The sequence below is a fragment of the Musca vetustissima genome, unplaced genomic scaffold (assembly GCF_032173495.1).
Source record: "Musca vetustissima isolate MV318-11 ecotype Yass unplaced genomic scaffold, APGP_CSIRO_Mvet_v1 utg833, whole genome shotgun sequence".
Classification (NCBI taxonomy): Eukaryota; Metazoa; Arthropoda; class Insecta; order Diptera; family Muscidae; genus Musca; species Musca vetustissima.
In genome coordinates this window covers 160,821-184,036 of record NW_026877381.1, presented here as the reverse complement: position 1 = coordinate 184,036, position 23,216 = coordinate 160,821, and the positions used below count along the sequence as shown (strand labels likewise).

At 32.9% G+C, this 23,216-nt stretch overlaps 1 protein-coding gene across 1 annotated transcript; it reads right to left on the bottom strand.

Annotated features, from left to right (window-relative positions):
• Window positions 1–204: 204 nt before the first annotated feature.
• On the bottom strand, window positions 205–14,540 carry LOC133321967 (uncharacterized; the record flags this gene model as incomplete). The annotated part of the gene is made up of 2 exons (XM_061531038.1): window positions 14,306–14,540; window positions 205–468 (listed from the first exon to the last, which is right to left on the bottom strand). Coding segments are annotated over exons 1-2 (499 nt in total), but the record flags the coding sequence as incomplete, so codon positions are not given.
• Between the last annotated feature and the right edge of the window lie 8,676 nt (window positions 14,541–23,216).

Sequence of the window (23,216 nt, the reverse complement as noted above, 5' to 3'; positions counted from 1 at the left end):
GATTTTTTTCCTATTCTCAGTTGGGGGAGATTCGAAAAGGTTTTGGCACACGCACATTTTTGTTGATCATCACTCATCCACAGGCATTTTTTTGATACCACTTCTATTTTATAACATCATTTAACCCCGGGACACTAAGGATAGAAAAATAAACACACTTTAGTATTCAGGACGATGATCCACCGCACTTTTTTCTTCACTTACGTCTACTAAATGTTACTGCTCTCCGGCAACGATTACGATGATCACGTAACAGACCCTTGGGACATGGAGCTTTTCTCTTATCCATTACCAATAACTGAGAATGTAGCACTGTTCCATCTTTGCGATAAAATATCACACGCTTCGCTGATGTCGGCAGGGGGGCCATGGCACTCATCAGGATAATTGATATTATTAATAATCCACACAGTTGCTTTGTATTCATATTTGTTTCCGATTTTTTCTTTAACTTTTTGTCTTTTTCAACTGTTTGTTGCAAACGTAATTGTTTATTTTTAAACTATTTAATTCTTTGAACTAATCTCCGCTATTTTTCCGATATAAGAAAAAACAAAAACAAAAGAAATCGCGCTCCACTGCGTAAATCGTTTCGTTTCGTTGTGATGTGATTGCCGCAACAAACAAATTTCAATTGATTAGATTTCGAACACGTTCGTCCCTATACATTCGCTTCTTTTGTTGACTCTCTTTTCGGGGGAGAGTTATATGGGCCAACATTGACTATCGGCTATTGCTAAATTATTTCGAACAACAACAACAACAAGAACTAAATGAGCATTGCTTTATGATTTCCCTTTTGATAAGATAAGGAATACAATAATGATGGGGGCATGATGAAGAAACAGTAAAACATTACTAAACAAAAAATGAACCCGGGGAGAGAACTTCGTTTAACTAATTTTCATATGAAATTCCCTATAATCGTTTGTAGAAACCAAAAAAAAAAAACGAACTTGTCATTATTTAATCATTGTCTACAAAATCAAACGACTCCATGGTGAAGTGTAAAAATTCCTTAGATAAGAATTTTATATGACAAATCATTGTTAAATCAGTCGCTGACTTTTTACCACCATTCATTGAGGCAGTGCAATATTTATTGATAGTATCATTACGTAGTAGTAGCAGTATGCAGTGAAACAATTTGTATGCAATACTCACTGAAGGCGCCATAATGTACATGGACAATATTGCCAATTTTTTAATATTCCATTTCCCAAAAATCGGCTTTGTTTGTTCTCGTACTAGATCAATAATTTTGGGTACACATCTACAGAAAAATGTCCCAAATCCGAATCCTTTCGCCATTAAATTTTTGTTTGGGGTGCACAAATGTTATCGATGTTTTAATTTTGGGCATATGAAAAGAAATCTTAAAACCCAGTAAGGAAAGTAGTAAAGTCGGACTGTGCCGACTATAAGATACCCTTCACCACTTTGGGTATATTCTTCATATGTCACCTAACCAACTCCGCCTTTTGGAAAGAACATTGCCATGCAATTGAACAAACTTCTGGTCTTGAATGTATGCTAAATTTCTTTTCATTCGGGAAAGTTTAGAGTTGCTTACGTACTTAATTTAGTACGCTATGCCAAATTTCGTGCAAATCGAAAGATATAAAGGGACTATGGTGCACCATTTACATTAAATCGGACGAAAATATATATGGGAGCTATATCTAAATCTGAACTGACTTTCACGAAACATAGAACACATCATTCTAGATGTAATTCAGTACACTATATCAATTTTCGTGTAAATCGAAAAATATAAAGTGGCTTTGGTGCTACCTTTGCATCAAATCGGATGCAATTATATATGGGAGATGTATCTAAATCTGAACCGATTATCAAGAAACTTAACACACATTACTTCAGACTTATCTCACTGCGCTGTGCCAAATTTCGTGTAAATCCAAATAAACAGGGACTGTGGTCCACAACTTACCTTTAATCGGACGAAAATATATGGGAGCTATATCTAAACCTGAACCGATTTTCACGAGATTTAACACACATCATTCTATACTTAATTCAGTGCGCTCTGCCAAATTTCGTGCAAATCGAAAGATATATAGGGATTTTGGTACACCATTTACCATAAGTTGGGGCTATATCTAAATCTGAACCGTCTGTGGTTAGGTATTTGGTATTTTCTCCGCTTCATAAGAAGAAATTTATATTTTGTCTATATTTTGCATTTTGTGTTGGAGGATAAGGAGGCTCAACCAATCCGTAGAAGCCTTTCGAGTTGTCCAGGCAATCATACACTGGGTCGCTCATATATATAGATGAACTAACGTCTACATGACACAACTATTATGATAGGGCACTCCTGTGGGTTACTTCTATTAGCTGTATCATAAGAGGAATGTCGTAAATTCTCAGTTTCAAAAAAAAAAAAAAATAATTGTGCAGCCCCAAGAGTTTGTAATGCCGCGAAATATTGGTCCTAGACCCACTTTTAAGTATACCGATCGTCATATCTCGACTAGCTGAGTCGATCTAGACATGTGTGTCTGTCCGTCCGTCAGTCCATTATAATTTGTAACACGATACAGGCCACAGTTATGGACCAATCTTCACGAAAATTTTGCATGTAGGATGGTTTCCGGCCAATGAAGACCCCTATTGTTTTTGGAAAAGATCGGTTAATATTTAGGGAATAAAATGGACCAAAAACTTTATTTTTGTCGGTTTTTCTGGTCGCTCCAGAGGCCGCAATTATGGCCCAAACACCGCGAATTTTTGCATGGAGAAGGGGATCGGGCCAGATAATAAACATTTATGTTTTGATAAAGATCGATCAATATTTAGCGGGTCAAATGGACCCTGAATTTTGTGTTAAAAATGACAAAATTTGTATTCTATAGCGTATATATTTACATCTGAAGGACATAGACCCAGTTAGTTTATAGTATATCCAAGAGGAGTGACCTTTAAATTGATACCAATTATATTGTCGTATGTACTCGGGTGTAAGAGTTACACTTAAGTATTTACAGGTGCTTACGTATTCAGATATTATTTAGTTGCCCATTACCACACTAGAGGGCGGAAATATAGCGCGGATCGCTTTGAAATTGTCCATTTACTAGATGTTAGTAATATTTGTTGACCTCTAAGTGGTCAAGAGGGTGCAAATATCGCGAAATATTTTCAATGTTCAGAGTATAGAACCATAAAAAGTTAGATTTCGTGGAAGTTGTGTAGGGTATCATATGGTCGGCCCCGTCCGACTATACTGCTCCGCTCACTGGTTTTTAATTTAATTTGAAGCTATAACTTCTTAAGAATGTTTCTTTAAATTTTAAAATTTCAAAAACTCTTGAAGGAATACTCGTGTGTAAGCCACATGTGGCACCGGGAACTTTTCTCAACACTTTTATGTTTTTTTAGTAACAGTATTTTTACGATGGGAGGGATAACTTAAAATCTATTAAACCAATCGGTTTCAAATTTTAACACGTCAGCTTTAACCTACATATTTTTAGTATGGACTAAGATCAATCCAGTCGGAGAAGATCTTCTCTATTTTCCAGTTTGGTTTTGGTTGAAAATATGCTATTTTCCAAACAAATATTTTCCTAGGTCCGCCAATGTGCTCATTTTCGAGCGAAGTCAATAGTCTTAGTTCCTACCAATGCTACTCTTCCTAATTACGTTGGAATTTTGAGGTATGACATCTTATTATTTGAAAACAGATGGAATAATTTTCTTTGACTAAATTGAAAAGAGAGATGGAAATGAAAGTGCTGCTTCATCAAGATAAAAACGTGGAAACTGCTATAATTAGTCCACCATTCATAAGAGAATTTTCAATCTGTTAAACATGTACATATATGGTGGATGTGGATTATCAATTAAATTTTTCTGAAACCTCCAGCAGAACAACCTTTTTTATTTGTATTTGTTGTTTTGGTGTATATTTTTTTGCAATTCATTGCCATAAATCACACTCTCAAATCAATTTCCGTTGCTTCTTTGGAACGGAAGAACAAAGTCCACATAACCCATGACATGTGTGACTAAATTTAAATATCGAATATCGATCTGATTTGTGGGTAGATCCCATTTTTCTTATCATCAATGCTACCTGCCGACAGCCCTAAATTATCACAAAGCAGAGAGTGTGCCATTCATATCTCGCTTTTTCTTTAAAACCAATCAATACCGCCATAGTATTTAAGTTGAATTAATGAGTAAAAAATATGACGCTGACTTTAAAATACGTAGTTTGCGTGAAATGTGATGTCATAATTACTACATAATGACGAACGATACAAGGGGTATTCTGGCATAGTAACAATATTGCGGTGTATAATTTTACTATTAAAAAACTTCCGAAAAATTATTAGGTATGGATTAAGAAAAAGGACAATAAGAAGTGGAAAAAAGTGTAGATCGAACACTTTTTTGGAAACTATATGACGAAATTATATTATATTTAAAAATACATTTTTTTAAACTGAGAATGAAGGGTCCCCTAAATTTCTACGAAACGGGTTTCCTGCGAAATGATCAGCGTCTGTTGACCCGTTTCCATTTAAGTTTCCTGTATATGACTCCCAGATATTTATTTTTCTTTCTCCTTAGAAGTATTATAACTATCGTAAACATCGCGAATTATATAATCCATACTCTCTACAAACAGCGGAGTTATGTCCAATATTTGGATGGAGAAATTTAGTGATATTTGATCCCAATCCATGTTTAAAGCTATGTTCAGGTCCTTTACGTGATGCTATAATGTTTCAACTTGATCTTCACAAATTGCAACGTATTCTTAAGGGGGCCTCCCCCATTCTCGACTTTAAATTTTCATGATTTTCATTGAGCTGGTAAATGAATACCAATGCCTGTTAAGGTTTGTAACTTTACACATATATAATTGAAGATTTAAAAGATAAGGAAAATAATTTGCAAAATTTGGTTGTTGTTTTGGTGATTAAAGAAAAGTCCTTATTGTTGATGGCGGGCATGATAACCCCTCACTGGAACATCGGAATCCGGAAATTCCAAGGGTGTTAGAAAAAGTTCATATTTGACTCTCGTATGAACTAGGATTAATGACTTCGCTCAAATATGATTGTTTTTTTTTTTTTTTTTTTTTTTTTTTTTTTTTTTTTTTTTTTTTTTTTTTTTGGATATTCGACTTTTTTGACCACAAAATAAGTTACGAAATAAGGAAGTTCTTCATTGATTATCCTAGTTCATATGACAGTTATACACTCCCAGAGAAACTTGTCAAAATTTGGGACTGATTGCATTATTAGTTTTTGAGTTATGGTGCCCGTCTTTCGCGAAAAACCCTGCATCGAGAAAAATGCGTTTAAAGTTTGAGAATCACTCTTGCTGTGACAATAAATCGACTATATCTTCAAGAATTCTTGAAATTTTGTAGGGATATTCTTGAATTAGTATAGATTCGAAAAACGAAATAAAATTTGTTGACACCGAGAATGGGGGGGGGTCCCCTAATAGGATTAAGACCTGGGCTTTGAGTGAGAAATTTTAAGGTATTTGGGACAGTTATAAAGAATCCAAAGCAAAATACGTTTGGGATAATTATCATGTTAAAAAATAAAGTCCGGCGAAATCCCCATTAGGACGTCATCAACAACATGGAGTTTCCGAACTCCATCTACAGAAAAACCACCCCATACAATCACTGAAACGCCACAATGCTAGAATGTGGGAATGAGATTATTGTTTCTTTTGAGAATATACATAGAATCACTTTCTGAGTCGATTTATGTCTGTCCGACCGTCCATGTATTTTTGTGAGCAAAGTACAGGTCGCATTTATGATCCGAATTGGATGAAATGTACCACATCTCATTTATTTGGCCCAAGGACGAACCCTATTGAAATTGGAGAAAATCGGTTCAGATTTCAATGTAGGTCCCACTATATTATCATCCGATTTTATCTAAATTGTGCACCAAACACTCAATATATGTCCTATCAAGACAATATTTTGCACAGCGTACTGAATTAGGTACAGTTTATTGTCTGCAATGTTTTGTTGAAATTGGTTCAGGTTTAGATATAGCTCCCATATATATTTTCGTCCGATTTAATGTAAATGGTGTACCGGAGCCCCTATATGTATTTCTTTGCACAAAATTTGGCATAAAGTGCTGAATTGAGTCTAGAATGATATGCGGTATGTTTCGAGAAAATCGGTTCAGATTTAGATACAGCTTCCATATATAGATCCGTCCGATTTTGGGTAAATGACACTCCAAACTCCCAAGATTTGTCCGATTAAGACCATATTTTGCATAGAGAACAGAATTGAGTTCATTTTTATGTCTGTAAATTTTTGGTGAAATCGGTTCAGATTTAGATATTGCTTTCATATATAGATTCGACTGATTTTACGTAAACGGTGCACCAAACTCCCACTTTTTGCCAGATTGAGACGAAATTTGACATAACGTATGAAATTAAATATCCGATTAGGACCAAATTTTGCATAGAAAACTGAATTATGTCCAGTTTGGTGTATGTGAAGTTTTGGTGAAATGGGTGCAGTTTTAGATATAGCTCCCATATATAGTTTCGTCCGATTTCATGTAAAAGATGCACCGAGGAGCTTATACTTGTTCGCTTTACATGAAATATTGCAGAGAGTATTGGATTGAAATTTGTTGAAATCGGTTCAGGTTTAAGGGGACCACCCATTCTCGGGGTCGAAAATTTTTTTGATTTAATTCGAATCTACACTAATTCATGAATGTCCCTTCAAAATTTCAAGAGAAAATTTCAAGAACTCGTGAAGTTATAGCCGATTTATTGTGTCAGCATCATGTGACGGTTAAAGGGCTTCTCAAACTTTAAACGCGTTTTTCTCTTTTGTGAATGACGGGCACGATAACTCAAAAACTAATGACCCAATCGATTCCAAATTTTTACACGTTTCTCTGTGAGTGTGTAGTTATCGTATGAACTAGGATAAAGTCAATCTGTGAAGATCTTCCCTATTTTTTAACTTCGTTTTTGGAAAAAAATCAGTCATTTTCCAAAAATATTTTTCAAATGTCCGCCATTTTGTTAATTTTAGAGCGAAGTCAATAATCCTATTTCATACGAGAGATAGACATGTGCTCTTTCTTGCACCGTTGGAATTTTCGGATTCCGATGTTCCAATGGGGAGTTATCATGCCCGCCATCAAAAATAAGGACTTTTCTTTAATTACAAAAAACAACAACAAAACAATAACAAAAATTTTTTGTAAATTATTTTTCTTCTCTTATAAATCTTCAAATATATATGTGCAAGGTTACAAACATTAACAAGCATTGGTATTGATATACCAGCCCATTGAAAATCTTGAAAAATTAAAATCGAGAATGGTGGGGGTTCCCTTAAATATAGCTTCCACATGTATTTCCATCCGATTTAATCTAAATGGTGTACCAGAGAACTAAGGGATGAATTTCTGCACAACGTATCGTATTGGAGCTACAATAACGTGTATTGGATTTTGTCAAAAATATTCACATGTAAATATAACTCCTGTATTTTCGTCTTAGTTCATGCAATTTGTGCACCAAATAATAAAGGATTTTCTTACATTAAATGGTGTATGCTACGGTTGCTCAATTAGGTTTTGATATGCATATAGCTCCCATACATCATTTTGCTCGATTTCATACATATGGTACACCAAAGACTCGAAGTCTATCCGATAGATATGCAATTGTCCATACATATCAGATATTGTTTAAAATATCTATGTAGTTCACAGATTTAATTTCGGCCGACTCTACTTGATGCTACTAGATGCCATATTAGCAAATCTTGTATGTACCTAAAGTGGTGAAGGGTATCATATAGTCGGCCCGTCCGACTTTTGAACTTCCTTTAAACATTCATTTGTATTATGTTTGGACTCATACCAAAAAAAACTTTCTTTTCCAGAAATTATATGGTATTCACGAAACGGGATGTCACTTTTTTTGTGCTATTTGTTCATATACAAAAAAAATTATACATTTTTGGAATTTTACATTCCTTAGTTTGAATTATTAATGATTGTTAGATTTATCATGGGTGTAGAAATACGGATTTTGCATACTGTAGGTTGCTGAAATTCTCTTTGATTAGTCTCTTGAATTTTAGCCAATTTATAATAGTTCTCATATATAATTTGCCATGAGTACACACGACGATTTCTACTCTATGGTGGAAGTTATAAAAAGTCAAGTCCGTCCGAGCATGTCGGTTTTCTTACTTGTTGTTAAAATTGTGGAGACTTATTTTTATAACAAACCCTAAATGTATGCAATATATTTTGTAAATATATTTAATTTCAATATGTTTTTATACGATTAATTGTATATTATAAGAGTAGGATTCTCAGATAAAAAATATACCTAAAACTAGACAATTGTTTAAATATAGAAAAGTCCCATTCTAAAAATTAATAACATTAGTTATGGTGTGATACAATCTGTTTCTGTACATATTACAATAATATACATAATTATACATAGAAAGTAAAATATTGTATTACATTGTAGCTTGCTAAGATCTAATTCTAGGTCACAATGTACAATTTTATGCAGTTCCGATCGCCTCAAACGAAACAAATATTTTACATTCCATTAGCTATATCTAGTAATATTCACCGGAAATATATTTTTGATTAGTCATTTCTTGTTATATGTATGTCTGTTGAAACCACATACATTACACCTTCTCACATACATTACACCCTCTCTTACGATGTTTCGGAAATACCAGACGTTTATGTATAGGCCAATTATAACGGTACAGTGTATTTTTTATGGTCCAAGGCGTTGTTTATTTTAAAACTGTACATGCTCCGATACAGTCGAAAGGACATGTAGGGGGTTTAAATCGACAGAGTAGTTTTAGAGGCGAAATTTATTGTTGAACAAGGACCGACAACAATATGATATTTGCAACTACAATAGTACAATGAGTATACAGGGGATACTTACGTTTTTTGTCAGCAAATTAAATACACTTTCAACAATTTAAATTCAAAAATTAGACACTGTCGTTCTTTTATTAATGGTTTTCAAAAATGTTAAAAATGAACTTCAATTTTATTTGATCTGGCGATCCACATTGGTAAATTTCAAGAAGAAAGTAGCCTGTCGTTTTGAGTTGTGATGGGACCTCATCGATTATTTATTTATTCGATAAGATCGTTGTTTCATCATCGAGGGGGTTGGGCAGATTCCCACCAAAAATGTATTTTAGGATAGCCCAAAGTTGTTCCTTCCTTTAAAACTGTTTTTAAGCTCAAACTCCGCCGATAGCCATGGTTTCTTTAAAAACTATTTTTAAGCTTAGGCTCATATGCGTGATTTCTTTCAAAACTATGTTTAAGCTCCACTCTTCCAAAACGTTTGTTAAGATATAGGCGTGATTTCTTTAAAAATGGTTTCAAGCTACACGCAAAGGCGAGGTTATATTCAACAATTTTTTTTTTATTTCGCTTCCTTTCAAAAATATTTTAAGCTCAGAATATTTAAGGCGTTTCTTTCAAAATTTTTTATGTTCCAAAAATATTTTGTATTTCTTTCCATAGGCGTAGTTCCCTTTAAAACTATTTTTAAGCCCCGACCATAGGCATAATTTCCTTCAAAATTAATTTAAAGCTCAGGCACGGCTATGGGCCTGAGTTTTTTTCCAGAATTATTTTTAATATAATCACTGTCTATAGGCGTGATTTCAACATTATTTTTAATATATTCAAAAACTATTTTTTTTATCTACGTCCATCTGCGTGGTTCCATTCAAAAATATTTTTAAGCTCCGCTCAAAGACGTGTTTTCATAGAAGTGTATGTTTAAGCTACTTTAAAGCCATAGAATTGGGTCCATTTGAAATTATATGAAAGCCATAGGCATGGAATCTGTCAAAACTATTTTAAATGCCGCCCAAAGGTGTGATCCCTTTTTAAAATTTATTTTTAAGCTCTGCCCATAGGCGTGATTTCATTTAAAACTATTCCTTTTGTTTAACTCCAAAGCTACTCCCTAAGACGAGGTTTGATTCTCATGCTCCAATTTTATAACAATCGCAAAAAATTAAAAAAAAAAAACAACCTTTTTTCATTAACAATTCATTTTTTATTATACATTAATTAAATAAGTTAACAACAAAATATACATCTATATACATAGAACTTATATTAAATAAATAATTTAATTCTAGGAATACTTTTATGGCGAGCGTTTTTTGTTCAAGTAGAAACAACATCAGCAGTCTTAAGAGATTCTTGGAATGTCTAGGCAAACCAAATGTCGTGCATGGTTTTATTTAACAAATGAAAATGTGTGTTCAACAGCTTTCACCTAAAAATAGAAACAAAATACATTACAAAATTAATATTCGCAATATAAATCAAATAATTAAAATAATCTTTTTCATAGACAGTCATATAATATGTGAGACATTATGAAATGATAAGGACAATGTAAAATAAATGAACGGGCATTTGTTGTTGTTGTTTGCTTAAGAAATAGACAACGTAAGTTTAGTGACTTAGGAGAGCTTTAAAATAATATCAAAACATTAAATTATTATTAAAGCAACAACAACAAAATTATATTTATATATTATTTTATTGATATTGTTGACAGAACCCACATCGTTTTATTGACAATGCGATCGCACATAACATATGTATGTGTGTTCGTTGTTCATCCATAGATAACAATTCAAATGGCTGTGTATTGATAGCACAAAGACTGTTAACCTTATAGATATGCGCGATTTATATCTGAGTAGAAAATTTTAATTTTCTGTGGCTATTGAAACAGTTGTGATAATCATTTTGGTAGATACTTGTCATTGTATCGAATAGTTTTTTTTATAAAAAAATGGTATAATAATTCAAGAAAATCAGTGAGACAAGCACACGATTTCATAATTCGAAATTTTCAAATTTATTATCAATTTTCCAATCGAAATATTGGAAATCCCTAAACATTTTTTATTAAGTAAACCATTCAATTAATGGTCAACGCCGGGGAATCCATTGCTTACATTACATTGATAATTTTGTAGAGAGATTGTTATCACCCATATAGAAGCAAACAATTTTAAATCCCTTCCAATTAGACTACCAAATGGGGATATATACATGTAAGTAATATGTTTGAAATGGAAAAAAATATTAGAACTAGTAAAACGGTCGCTGGCCCTAAATAGCCTAAATAGTTGTACCCTCCACCATGAGATGGAAATTCAGAATACCAAAATCGTTCTAGAATTTTATATGTGGCTATTTTGTGTCAAATTGTGGTCGGTAGAAAACGAAATACCAAAAGATTTCTATAATGCCGAATATTGAGCAGTACCGATATATGAAGGTTATAACAAAATGTGGTTATGCACATTACATTGTATTCAAAAATGTATAGAGTGCATGGAGCCACTGGTGAATATATCTTATAATATATACCTATGCACAAAATGGGCACACGCCTTAAATGTTTATACCAGCTGAATTATTAGTATACCCTAAGCCCTACGGCAAAAATGTGCATCTACGAAGTATTGGTTTTATACCCCATGATACTTGGACTCTTTCACACAATTTTGAGTCGACTTACGTCTGGATGGCTAGGGAATACGATAATTCTCGAAAGGAGTAACCGACTTCATACAAACTTTTTAGATTGTAATATTTCTTTCAAACTTATTTCAAATTCGAAGATGAGGAATATCGATCCACTTCCTCTGGTATCTCTCCCACAAAATGGCCAAAATTGTGCTACAATTAATTTTCTAATATCATGCGAACGGACTATCCGATTTGATCCAAACTTTGTACAACATATTATCTTTACCAAGCCTAGAACATGTCGAATTATTGGACCCATTGGTAGACTCCTTCTGGTAACTCCTCCACATATGGTCAATATTTTCAATATTTATAAATCCAATATCAGGCGATTGGAATTTCCGATTTGAACTTTACACAACCTATTATCAAGCCTATCATTTCCAACAATGGAACACATTGGCCCACTCCTTCTGGTACCTCTCTACAAATGGTCATCATTTTCAATATCAGGCGAATAAAATGTCCAATTTGAACTAATATTTGCGCTTTCTATTACATATATTTACCAGCCTAGATAAAGTCCGAAAATGGGACCCGTCAATCTATACTAATTAAAGAGTAATGTGTTTGATTGACTTAACGATTGGACAAACGAAATGGCTGGAGCTAAACCTCTGAAATTTGTATTGTGGGCCATTGATGGAATGTAGAATAGATGTAGGAAAAGGTTTTTTGGACATTCGAACTATAAGTATCCAAAAAGCACTAAATTGGTACAATTTCATAGCATGTGAATGGATAGAGCTAAAAACTTGAAATTTGGAATGTGAATCAAGATTGAAATGTAGGATCGATATAAGGATGTAGTTTTGAAAGTGTGTACTCAGGAATACAAAGTACTAAACTGTACTACATTTGGTACAATTAAAATTTAGACAAACGGATGAAGCTGGAATACTGAAATTTGGAATTAACATTACCGCCGGAGTGTAGGATAGCGATGTGTAGGTAGTTTTAGAAATACATACTTAAGTGGTACTTTATTTGGTACAATATGAATTATGAGTAAACCGATAGAGCTGGAATTTGAAGTTTTGGAAGATTGTACTAATGTGTTCTAAATGGTATAAAAATTGGTGAATCCTGAAATTAGGTTTTTATTGGTTTTGTATTAATGTTTACTAAATCGTACTAAATATGGTAAAATTTAGATTTGGGTGAACCTATAGACATATATCTACCAAAAAAATATATAAAGTTCGAATATATCGGACTACTCTTTTTGGAACCTTCCCGCAAATTTGACAATATTTTCTGAAATTAAATTTCTAATAACCTGCGATATCAGAAATTTAATTTTGTGGGAAGATTTGGTCTATTGATCCCCTGCAGATAGAAAATATCGGTGTACTCCTTTTGGTAATTTCCTAAAACATAGTCATCACTAGACTGACAAATAATTTCCTATTATCAAATTTTGCACAACCTAATATTATAAGAAACCTATGATCGAAGATGGGGTCCGATGCTACTAATACCTTCTTCACAAATGATCAATGTTTTTAAAGCTGGCAAGTCTCATATGAAACTAATAGAGTATACTGATTGATTCAAACTTTGCACATCGTTATATTTGTACCAAACCTCGATCAAAACCGAAAATCCGGCAAAAAGTGATGCGATACTTATTCAGTATCTTCCAACACATCCATTTTGAAAAATCTAAATTTCAAATAAATTGAAAGAGTATCCGATCTAATCAATCAACAGCATATCACAATATTTGTATAACCTATACAACAAATAAGAAGTTCGGGTTTAATGAGTCACTCCTTTAGGTAACTCCAACCCACGTGTGGTCAACTTTTTCATAAAAACGTAATGACTAACACAAATATTTTGAAAACTTCTAAATTTCGTATGAAGTGAAAAGCAAATCCAGCGGCTTTTGGCTTCTGATGGGGGTATAAAATTTTAATCATATCGAAAAGTGCCGAGTGGGTTATAAAAATTTTGAAAAATTGTTCGTATTTTTATTTCACGTGATTATTAATGTTTCAGGTTTTTATGCGAATAACAGGTGTTAACGTACTTGGCATAATGAGAACTATTTATGATTCACTCAAATCTGACAGATCTTCCCAATCTGCGATATGTCTTTATAAATTTTAGGGCCAACAGCAATAAATTTTTCTCACCATAACTCAAAAACGAGACATATGGCGAATGTTATTCTGAGGACGTTCAGTTAATAATAAGCCATGAAGGAAATGTCGTACTACGTCGAAGTCGAAAATATTAATATGCTTCACAACTGTTCTGGGAATGTTTTTACCTATTACAAGATCCTGAATGTTTACTATTTGAATTACTTCGCAGTCTTTCTCGAAGTAGTCAAGGGCTATTAGACCTCACAATACTGCAATCACATTAAAATATAATGATCTTCGGATCCTAATAAAGACCTATTATTTTATTTGAAATTGGGTACAAGAGTTACAATTATTGCCATTTGAATCCCAGAACCATTTCGAATATTCACAAAACAAGAATCGAGCCCCTGCTGTATGCATTTTCATATCAAACTCATGATGACACTAAACAAAAATTGGAAATTAATTAATTTGTCGATGTCGATACGTCAACATGTTTCTATCGCACCAATCAGTCATCATGAAAATTCTGTAGTGGTAGGTATGATACGAATAATACACAAATTGTTGAAGAGACACTCCACAACTTACCAGGATTAAATTTAATAATGCGACGACAGCGACCACGATGATCTCTCATTTGACATCTGGGGCAGGGTTCCTTTTTTGGTTGTGCCGATAATATTTGTCCCGTATAGATTTGATTTGTTCTTGGCGCGTAAAAGATAACACGTCCCGCTTCAGTTGTATCCGATTTGCAGCACAGTATCACTAATAGAAGTAAACATACAGCTGCACATAATCTATTTACTTTTAAGGATAACATTTTTTTGTGTGTAATGTTGGATAATTGCTTTGTTTTATATTGTAATGTAAATATACGAGTATATCTATGTTAAGAGCACTTCAGTGTTATATTGTCACTTTTCAATAATTCACGTTTTTTTCCGTTTGTTTTGGTACTTTATTCAAATGTCAATATTTGTAACACTTTGCTTGTTACTTGTAGAAATGCCGGTATTCGACTGATTAATACTGATGGCATTTTTTCAACTTTATATATATACAAAAAATTATTTCGTCGCTGTTAGGGTGACCAGGTTTGAAATTTTTTTATAGATAAGATTTTAGATTGTACTGCGATAATTATACACTCAGTCTTATGAATAGAATTTTGTTGGTTAAAATAAAATGTGTATTAAAAGTTGTATTTCGGATTCTCAAAAAAATTGATCAACAGAGGTCTTTGGATTGACATAAAGTGAAAAATGTTTAATGAATATTTTCATAATTTAATCCATGGTTTATAGTAAAAATTCTTATAATCATGCGGAAGACACTATTTTTTCCAAAAAATGTATGATCTTCATTAATATCAAAATTATTTTCCTACTTTGATCTATTTTACCACTATTTGCGCTCATATTTTCCTTTCTCTCTCTCTTTCTATTTTATACAGAAACAAATGTAGTACTCCCAACAATACATTTTAATACCGTTTAACTAGTTTTTCTTTTGGTAACAAGCGCCGTCTCTCCACTCACTCGATTGTGTGGTTAGTTTTACATTTCATTGTTTCTTTACTTTTGACAATGTTACTGTACTGTGTTATAAAATTCGCATATGTATTTTCCAAATTATTTGGATATAAATGCCAATTACAAAATATAAAATAAGTGTTGATACGATCGGAATTATTTGTTTTATGTTGCTTAATATAGAGCTATATGTGTGGGAATGAAATAATTCAAATAAGTAAAACTTTTTCGGCCAGACCGGATTTCTCATACCTTATACCTTGGAATTCAAAATACCTAACATATGTTAGGATTCTACGAGGGTACTACATCAAAACATGGCTGTAAATTGTGATGGATAAACAATCCTAATAAGTCAAACATGTCCTGCAGAAATTTGAGAAAGCGGATATGACCTCCCAAATACTTATGTATATTAATAAGACAGTAAAGTTATTGACTGACTCAACGATACATCCACGCACAGACTGAAATTTAAATCTTAAAATGTGGGGTGAGGGTCATTCGTCGTTCGAAGGTATTTATACCCTTCACCACTCTGTGATACAGGTTCCTTTTGAGAATATGCATAGAATCACTTTCTGAGTCGATTTATGCATGTCCGTCCGTCCGTGCGTCTGTCTGTCGATGTTAAATTGTAAACAAAGTACAGGTCGCATTTATAATCCGAATTGGATGAAATTTGGCACAGGCCACTTATTTGGCTCAAGGACGAACCCTATTGAAATTGGGAAAAATCGGTTCAGATTTAGATATAGCTCCCATATATATTTTCGTCCGATTTAAGGTAAATGGTGTACCAAAGTCCCTATATATCTTTAGATTTGCACGAAATTAGGTGCAGCGTAATAACTTAGGCCTAGAATGATATGTGCAAAGTGTCGTTAAAATCGGTTCAGATTTGGTTATAGCTCCCATATATATTCGTCCGATTTTATGTAAATGATGCACCAACGTCTCTATATATCCTTCGATTTGCACGAAATTTGGCACAGGGTACTGAATTAAGTCTAAAACGATGTGTGTTAAATTTCGTGGATACCGGTTCAGATTTATATATAGCTCCCACATATAGATTATATTTTTAACAACGCGGCGTAGCGAATAGCGTGTGTGTTATCAATAGCTCCCACATATAGATTATATTTTTAACAACGCGGCGTAGCGAGTAGCGTGTATCAATAAATCGTTTTCCCCATGTTACGCAGGCGACTCTAAATCTGCTCGAATGAAATTTAAGTTAGGGTAGGTCGGAGAAAGAGGGAACATAGACATGCAATTATTAACCCTTTGTGGCCCAATGTTGCCCACAGGCAACAAAATGTTTTAGAGCTTATATTTAATATATAGCTAGTAGATATATATTCTTTGGATTTCATATGTCAAGTCCTGATTATGGACGACACATATCAAAAGAAAAATCTAAAAAATTCAAATTTTTGGTTATGTTATGAGCTTTTCAATATAGAGAAGAGGGCAAAAATGTGTACAGTACTAATTTGTGTATATACTCCAAATTATTTAAATCGCTTTGTCTTTGAAATGTGCGAATTCTGTCATAAGAATTATATTTGATTCTAGTAGAACAGAATATAGAGAATAATAGAAAATGATTTTTTCGTCGATTTTTTATATGGTTTTTTGATATTGGACTTTTATTTTTTAGAAATAATGTACTGTATCTCCCGAATGCAAGGATGTAGTGATGTAAAATTTTGTCTATATCCTATCTAGGATAGTTTCATTAAATCTGTGAACAGAAAATTGTTCTATGATTATGGAAAAAAATTCGGGGCTCAAAGGGTTAAAATACATATGTACAATATACCCAAAGTGGTGAAGGGTATCATATAGTCGGCCCAGTCCGACTTTACTACTTACCATAAATAAAATAAATAAATAGTTTCTGAAATATATTTTTTAAGATTTCGTTAATTTTTACAAAACCAATTCTGATACGACAAAACAACGTTTGCCGGGTCTGCTAGTAGTACTATATTTGATACAATTTAAATATAGGTGAACCGATAGGGCTAGAATTCTGAAATTCTATTTTATAAATTGCGAAATTTTGGAAATCAATAAAAACTCGTATAAACGTCGTTAACATCGCTCCTACACCTTAAAACTACGCAATTGGGACGAAAAAAGGGGAGAATTGGGCTAAAACCTTCAAAGTATCGGAAATATTGCGGTATTTCATATGGGGGATACGTGAACATCGTGGATCGATTTTAATATATTTTAATGGAAAGATTTGACACCACATGAAAATGCAAAATATCAAATTACAGCCCATTGGTTTGAAAAAAATGAGTTAATTTTAGCACTTTCATAATATTTAATATTCACAAAAATTCTTTGCAATCTGGTCACCCCATTCGAAAACGCGTTAAAAAGATTACGTATTAATTGACACTATTTTTTTTATCAAATTTTGATAACAGCAAATTTTAAAACAGGTGGTGGGTGAATGAACAATAGGGGAGACTGGGGCACCTTCGGCACTTTTTTTTAGAGCTCTATATCTCAGTACTTATTGAACATATATAACAAATTTATGGCTGATTATTGTCCTCTGACTCTTAATTATCAAAAATAGTACCAAAAAGATATATAAAAATAGTATTAGTTAAAAAAATTTTCAGTTTTGTAAAAAAAGTCAAATTCGCCGAATGTGCCCCAACCCGGGGTACCTTCGGCATTTGATGGGGCACATTCGGCACCATAGTCATAGCCGGGTAATTGTCATCGCTATCAGTCTGGTTGAAATTCTGATCCTCTAAAGGCTCTATTTGGTTTTAATACGCCACACAATGTTTGAATTATAGGGCTTTATTTTCTAGCGGCGGACGTTTACATCTCAAGGTCGCACACAACATCAGAAATAGAGGTTTTCTATCGCATTTTCGTCAATACAAGCACGTTTGATCTTATATATGCATTTTCGGGCCATATTAAAGGATTCGTTTTAAAGACAAACTCAAAAAGATTTTAAGGAAATTCTATTGCACAATCTGTATATGGCCGAATGTGCCCCACTTTAAAATGCCGAATGTACCCCGAATGTACTTTTTATAGTTTTTTTCATTTTTTTGATCAGATTTGTAAAAACATTATATTTTTAAATATTTTTATAATAATACACATCGTAGTTAACAACTTTTTAATAATATTGTGTTAAAATTTTTAAAAGTTGTATACACGAAATACTTACGATATGGAATTGAAATATTACAGAAACATCTATAAAAATACAAAAATCTATGTATCTAAATAAGCTTATTAGCTAGAACTTTCAAACTTTGTGTCAGTTATTTATTTCGATATTCGATACCTATGTATCGAAACTAGTGATGTACGGTGAGAGCTTCATATTGAAAACGCGATTGCCGAAGGTGCCCCGATGCCGAAGGTGCCCCAGTCTCCCCTACCCTTCCCCTTTTAAAATACACAACAGTAATTAGAAGTGTATGACATATGGCGGGCGGTATGAAATATCGCAGTGCAGATATTTGTGATTCATGCCCAAATTCTCAAATGCATTTTGAATTCATTGCATTGTGTTTTGGTTTATAGATGTTTGCTTTTTTATCCCAAATATAATAAAACAAAATAACAATTAACTAATTTTGAATTATTATTTTCGTGGGAAATCTTTCATATTCTGGCCACCCTAGTATCTTTAAACTTTTACAATTATTGTGAAATAGAATTCATTCAGAGCAAATATTTAAATGATTCTGCAAAAAAAGCACACAAACAAATAATCTAGATTGCGAACAAACGTATCATTGCAGTCGGCCGCCGGCATAGTAAATTGTCTTATCATCATTGGTATAGGGTTCCCCCAATTGTGGTGGAATAATATTTATTTTAAATGGTATTAGAGTAAAATCGTTTAATAATTTATAATGAGATACCTTCAGAAATAAAACCTGTAAGGAAAGTAGTAAAGTCGTACTGGGCCGACTCTATGATACCCTTCACCACTTTGCGTATATTCCTTCGAAGGAACAATGCAGAAAATATATATGGAAGCTTTATCTAAATTTGAACCGATTATCACGAAAATTATCTCACATCATTCTAGACTTGATTCAGTACACTATGCGAATTTCATGCAAATCGAAAGAAATATAGGGAATTTGGTGGACCTTATACATTAAATCGGAGGAAAATATATGTGGCAGATATATCTAAATGTGAACCGATTTGTACGAAACTTAACATGCGTCATTCTAGACTTAATTCAGTACGATATGCTAAATGTCGTGCAAATCGAAAGATATATAGGGACTTCGCTGCACCATTTACATTAGATCTGACGAAAATATATATTGGGGCTATATCTAAATCTGAACGAATTTCTAAGAAACTTAGCACACATCATTCTAGACTCAATTCAATACGATATGCCAAATTCCGTGCAAACGTATGATATATAGGGACTTTGGTGCACCATTTACATTAAATGGGACGAAAATATATATGGGAGCTATATTTAAACCTGTACCGATTTACACGAAACGTAATATAAATCATACGAGACTTAATTCAGTACGCTATTCTAAACTTCGTCCACGTCGATTTACATTACATTATTTACTTAAAATCATATATGTGGTAGCTATATCTCAATCTGAACCGATTTTCACGAAACTTAACCTACGCCATATTAGACTTAATTCAGTACGTTATGCCAAATTCCGTGCAAATCGAATGATATATAGGGACTTTGTTGCACCATTTACATTAAATCGAACTAAAATATGTATGGGAGCTATATCTACGTTGGAACCGATTTTCCCAAATTCAAATGAATGAGCTGTGCCAAATTTCTCTACTTTGTTTACAATTTAACATGCACAGACGGACGGACATGCATGAATCGACTCAGAAAGTGATTCTATGCATATTCTCAAAAGGAACCTTGGGTGAATAACTAAAAATCCTCCCTATATAGTAGCTCTCATTATTTAAACTGCCTAGCAAACGATTTACAAAACACGATTTTTAAAGGAAATTAAAATACTCCAGTCTAATTTCACATTTACCAAACACATTTGGATATATGATTCTCATGACGTCAACTATTCTTAGTGCAAACATTTTTTTTCAATTTTATGTCAAGATAAAATTTTTTTGGGGCACAATGACGTCCAAAACACTTATAAAATAATAAATCCCATATTTAATTTTATTTTTCCACTTAAATTCCTTCCATGCATATTTGCACAAAACATGATTATAAAACACTGTTCGATGCCATGCAAAATAGCACGTGCTTAAATTCCATTACCGCGAGTTTTGGTTGAACTCGGGGTATTCATACATCATAACCGGCCATATGATATCATATCACAGATAATAGGTTTGTACGAAGAAAATACCATTTGTTTGGAAAACAATGACGTATGCAATAATTAGAATACAAACATTTTTTTGCTATCAGCAAAGCTTAATAAGAAATAAATCAAAGGTGCCAAATTAAAAAAAATATTTCTTTGACGTATTTTTTATGGGTTATTATGAGTAATACCAAAATTCTTCATAGCTTAACATTGAATTTCAAAAATTGTATAAAAAATCACATTTGAAATCGTATAATTCTATAGAAATACCAACAGATAATGATTATCATGTTTACAATTAATAATAATGATGTATAGTTTTTTAATTATTTTCTAATTTTGATATTTATAAATGAATTTGTAATTTTCATCAAAATAAATAACTTAATTTTAAATGTGAGTGATATATGGTGAAGAGTTAGTGTTGTGTTGGAAATCTATTTCTGGTATTCAGTGAACAATTTTAAACTAAAAATAACTATGGTGTTAAGTATCATTGACGTTTTTATTAATTTTGACTATCATAATACTATAACACGATCATGAGAAGTGATATTTAATAAAATATTTATAATCATTTAATATGGAAATTATGGTTCTTTTTTTAAATTTTGTGACTAATAGCTATGAAATCAATGAATATGCATATAGGGTATTTTTTATTATCAATCAATAGTACTATAAAGTAAAATAAAATAAATATATATTGTGACTCCCCGAAGTAATTTGAGATCAATTTTGAAATTTACTAAAATTTATGTGGGTTACCACATAAAGCTTTAGAAATTGTGTACAAAAGAGTTAGTTAGTACTAACCAGTAAGGAATGTAGTAAAGTCGGACGGGGCCGACTCACAGTGGGAAAAAATGCAGATCTAGCGCGCAGAAAATAAAAAAAATGAAGTTGAAGGAAACTTTAAAACATTAATGCAGTTTTAAAGTAGAGTGTTGAGAGTACTTAAGTCCGTATGGACAAATTTATGGAAAATGGAAAAATTTATGGAAAAACATTTATAGCAAAAAAAAAAAAATTAAATAAATAAAAAAAAAAATAAAAAATAATTTCAATCAGACACCCGTTCGAAATAAATATGGAAGCTATGGCTGTCACAATTGATACGTTGTGCAAAATCGTGTTAATCGGACAATATTTAGGAGTTTGGTGCACCATTTATCTAAAATAGGACAATAGGACACATCATTCTGGAGTTGATTCAGTATCCTATGACAAATTTCGTGCAAATCGAAAGATATATAGGATCTTTGGTGCACCATTTACCTTAAATCGGACGAAAATATATATGGGTATATATATATATCTAAATCTGAACCGATTTTCACGAAACGTAGCACACATCATTCTAGGCTCAATTCAGTACGCTGTATCAAATTTCGTGAAAATCGAAAGATATTTAGGGACTTTGGTGCACCATTTACCTTAAATCGGACGAAATTATATATGGGAGCTATATCTAAATCTAGGCCGATTTTCAGGAAACTTAGCACACATTTTTCTAAACCTAATTCAGTACTCTATACCAAGTTTCGAGCATATCGACGAAACTATATATGAGAGCTATATATAAACATGAACCAATTTTCTCGAAACTTGGCACACATCCCTCTGGACCTAATTCAGTACTCTATGCCAAATTTCGTGCAAATCGAATTATATATAGGGACTTTGGTGCGCCAAAGTCCCTATATATAATTAAATCGGACGAAACTATATATGGGAGCTATATTTAAATCTGAACCGATTTTCTCGAAACATGGCACACATCCTTCTGGACCTAGTACTGTACTCTGTGCCAAATTTTATTGTGTCACTCCCCATGTATTTTATTGTGTCACTCCTCCTGGTATATCCCCCAAAGAAGGTCAATATTTAATAAAACAATTTTAGGCTTTCCCAGTTGCAATTTAAAGTTTATTTGATCTCTAAAATCTTCAAAACAAGTACAGTATCTAGTAGAGTCGTGTACGCTTATAACGAACAGCGATTATAACGAACTGACAGTTTTAAGACATATTTTTCATACAAACCTCTACTCTTATATCAAACTACGGATATAGTGAACTTTTTTATAACGAACGAACAACAATCTGTTTTCATATATTTTAAGTTGGTTATCACGAACTTGCTACAAAGAATAAGAGAAAGAGCTTACGTTCCGCAGGGCCGACATAAAATTCATTAAGTCGATCGGGACATGTATATGGGGACTATGTTGTGGTGTTATGTGATTGTGGGTTGTTCATGCTTCGAAAAAATAGTGTTCCGAATTACAGACATACAGAGACGATGATTAGAGACGAGACAAAATACTGAATAATGGGGTTATATGAGCTACCCTGATACATTGGCCAATGTTTATAATTCTTGGTAGAGACATTTTCTACACAATTAGAATCGAAAACCAGTAAGGAAAGTAGTAAAGTCGGACTGAGCCGACTATATGATACCCTTCACCACTTTGGGTATATTCAGCATATGTATCCTAAAGTCGAAATTATATATGGAAGCTATGATATATCTATATCTGAACCGATTTCAAGGAAACTTATCAGAGATTAATTTATATTAACTTCAGTACGTTGTGTCAATCGG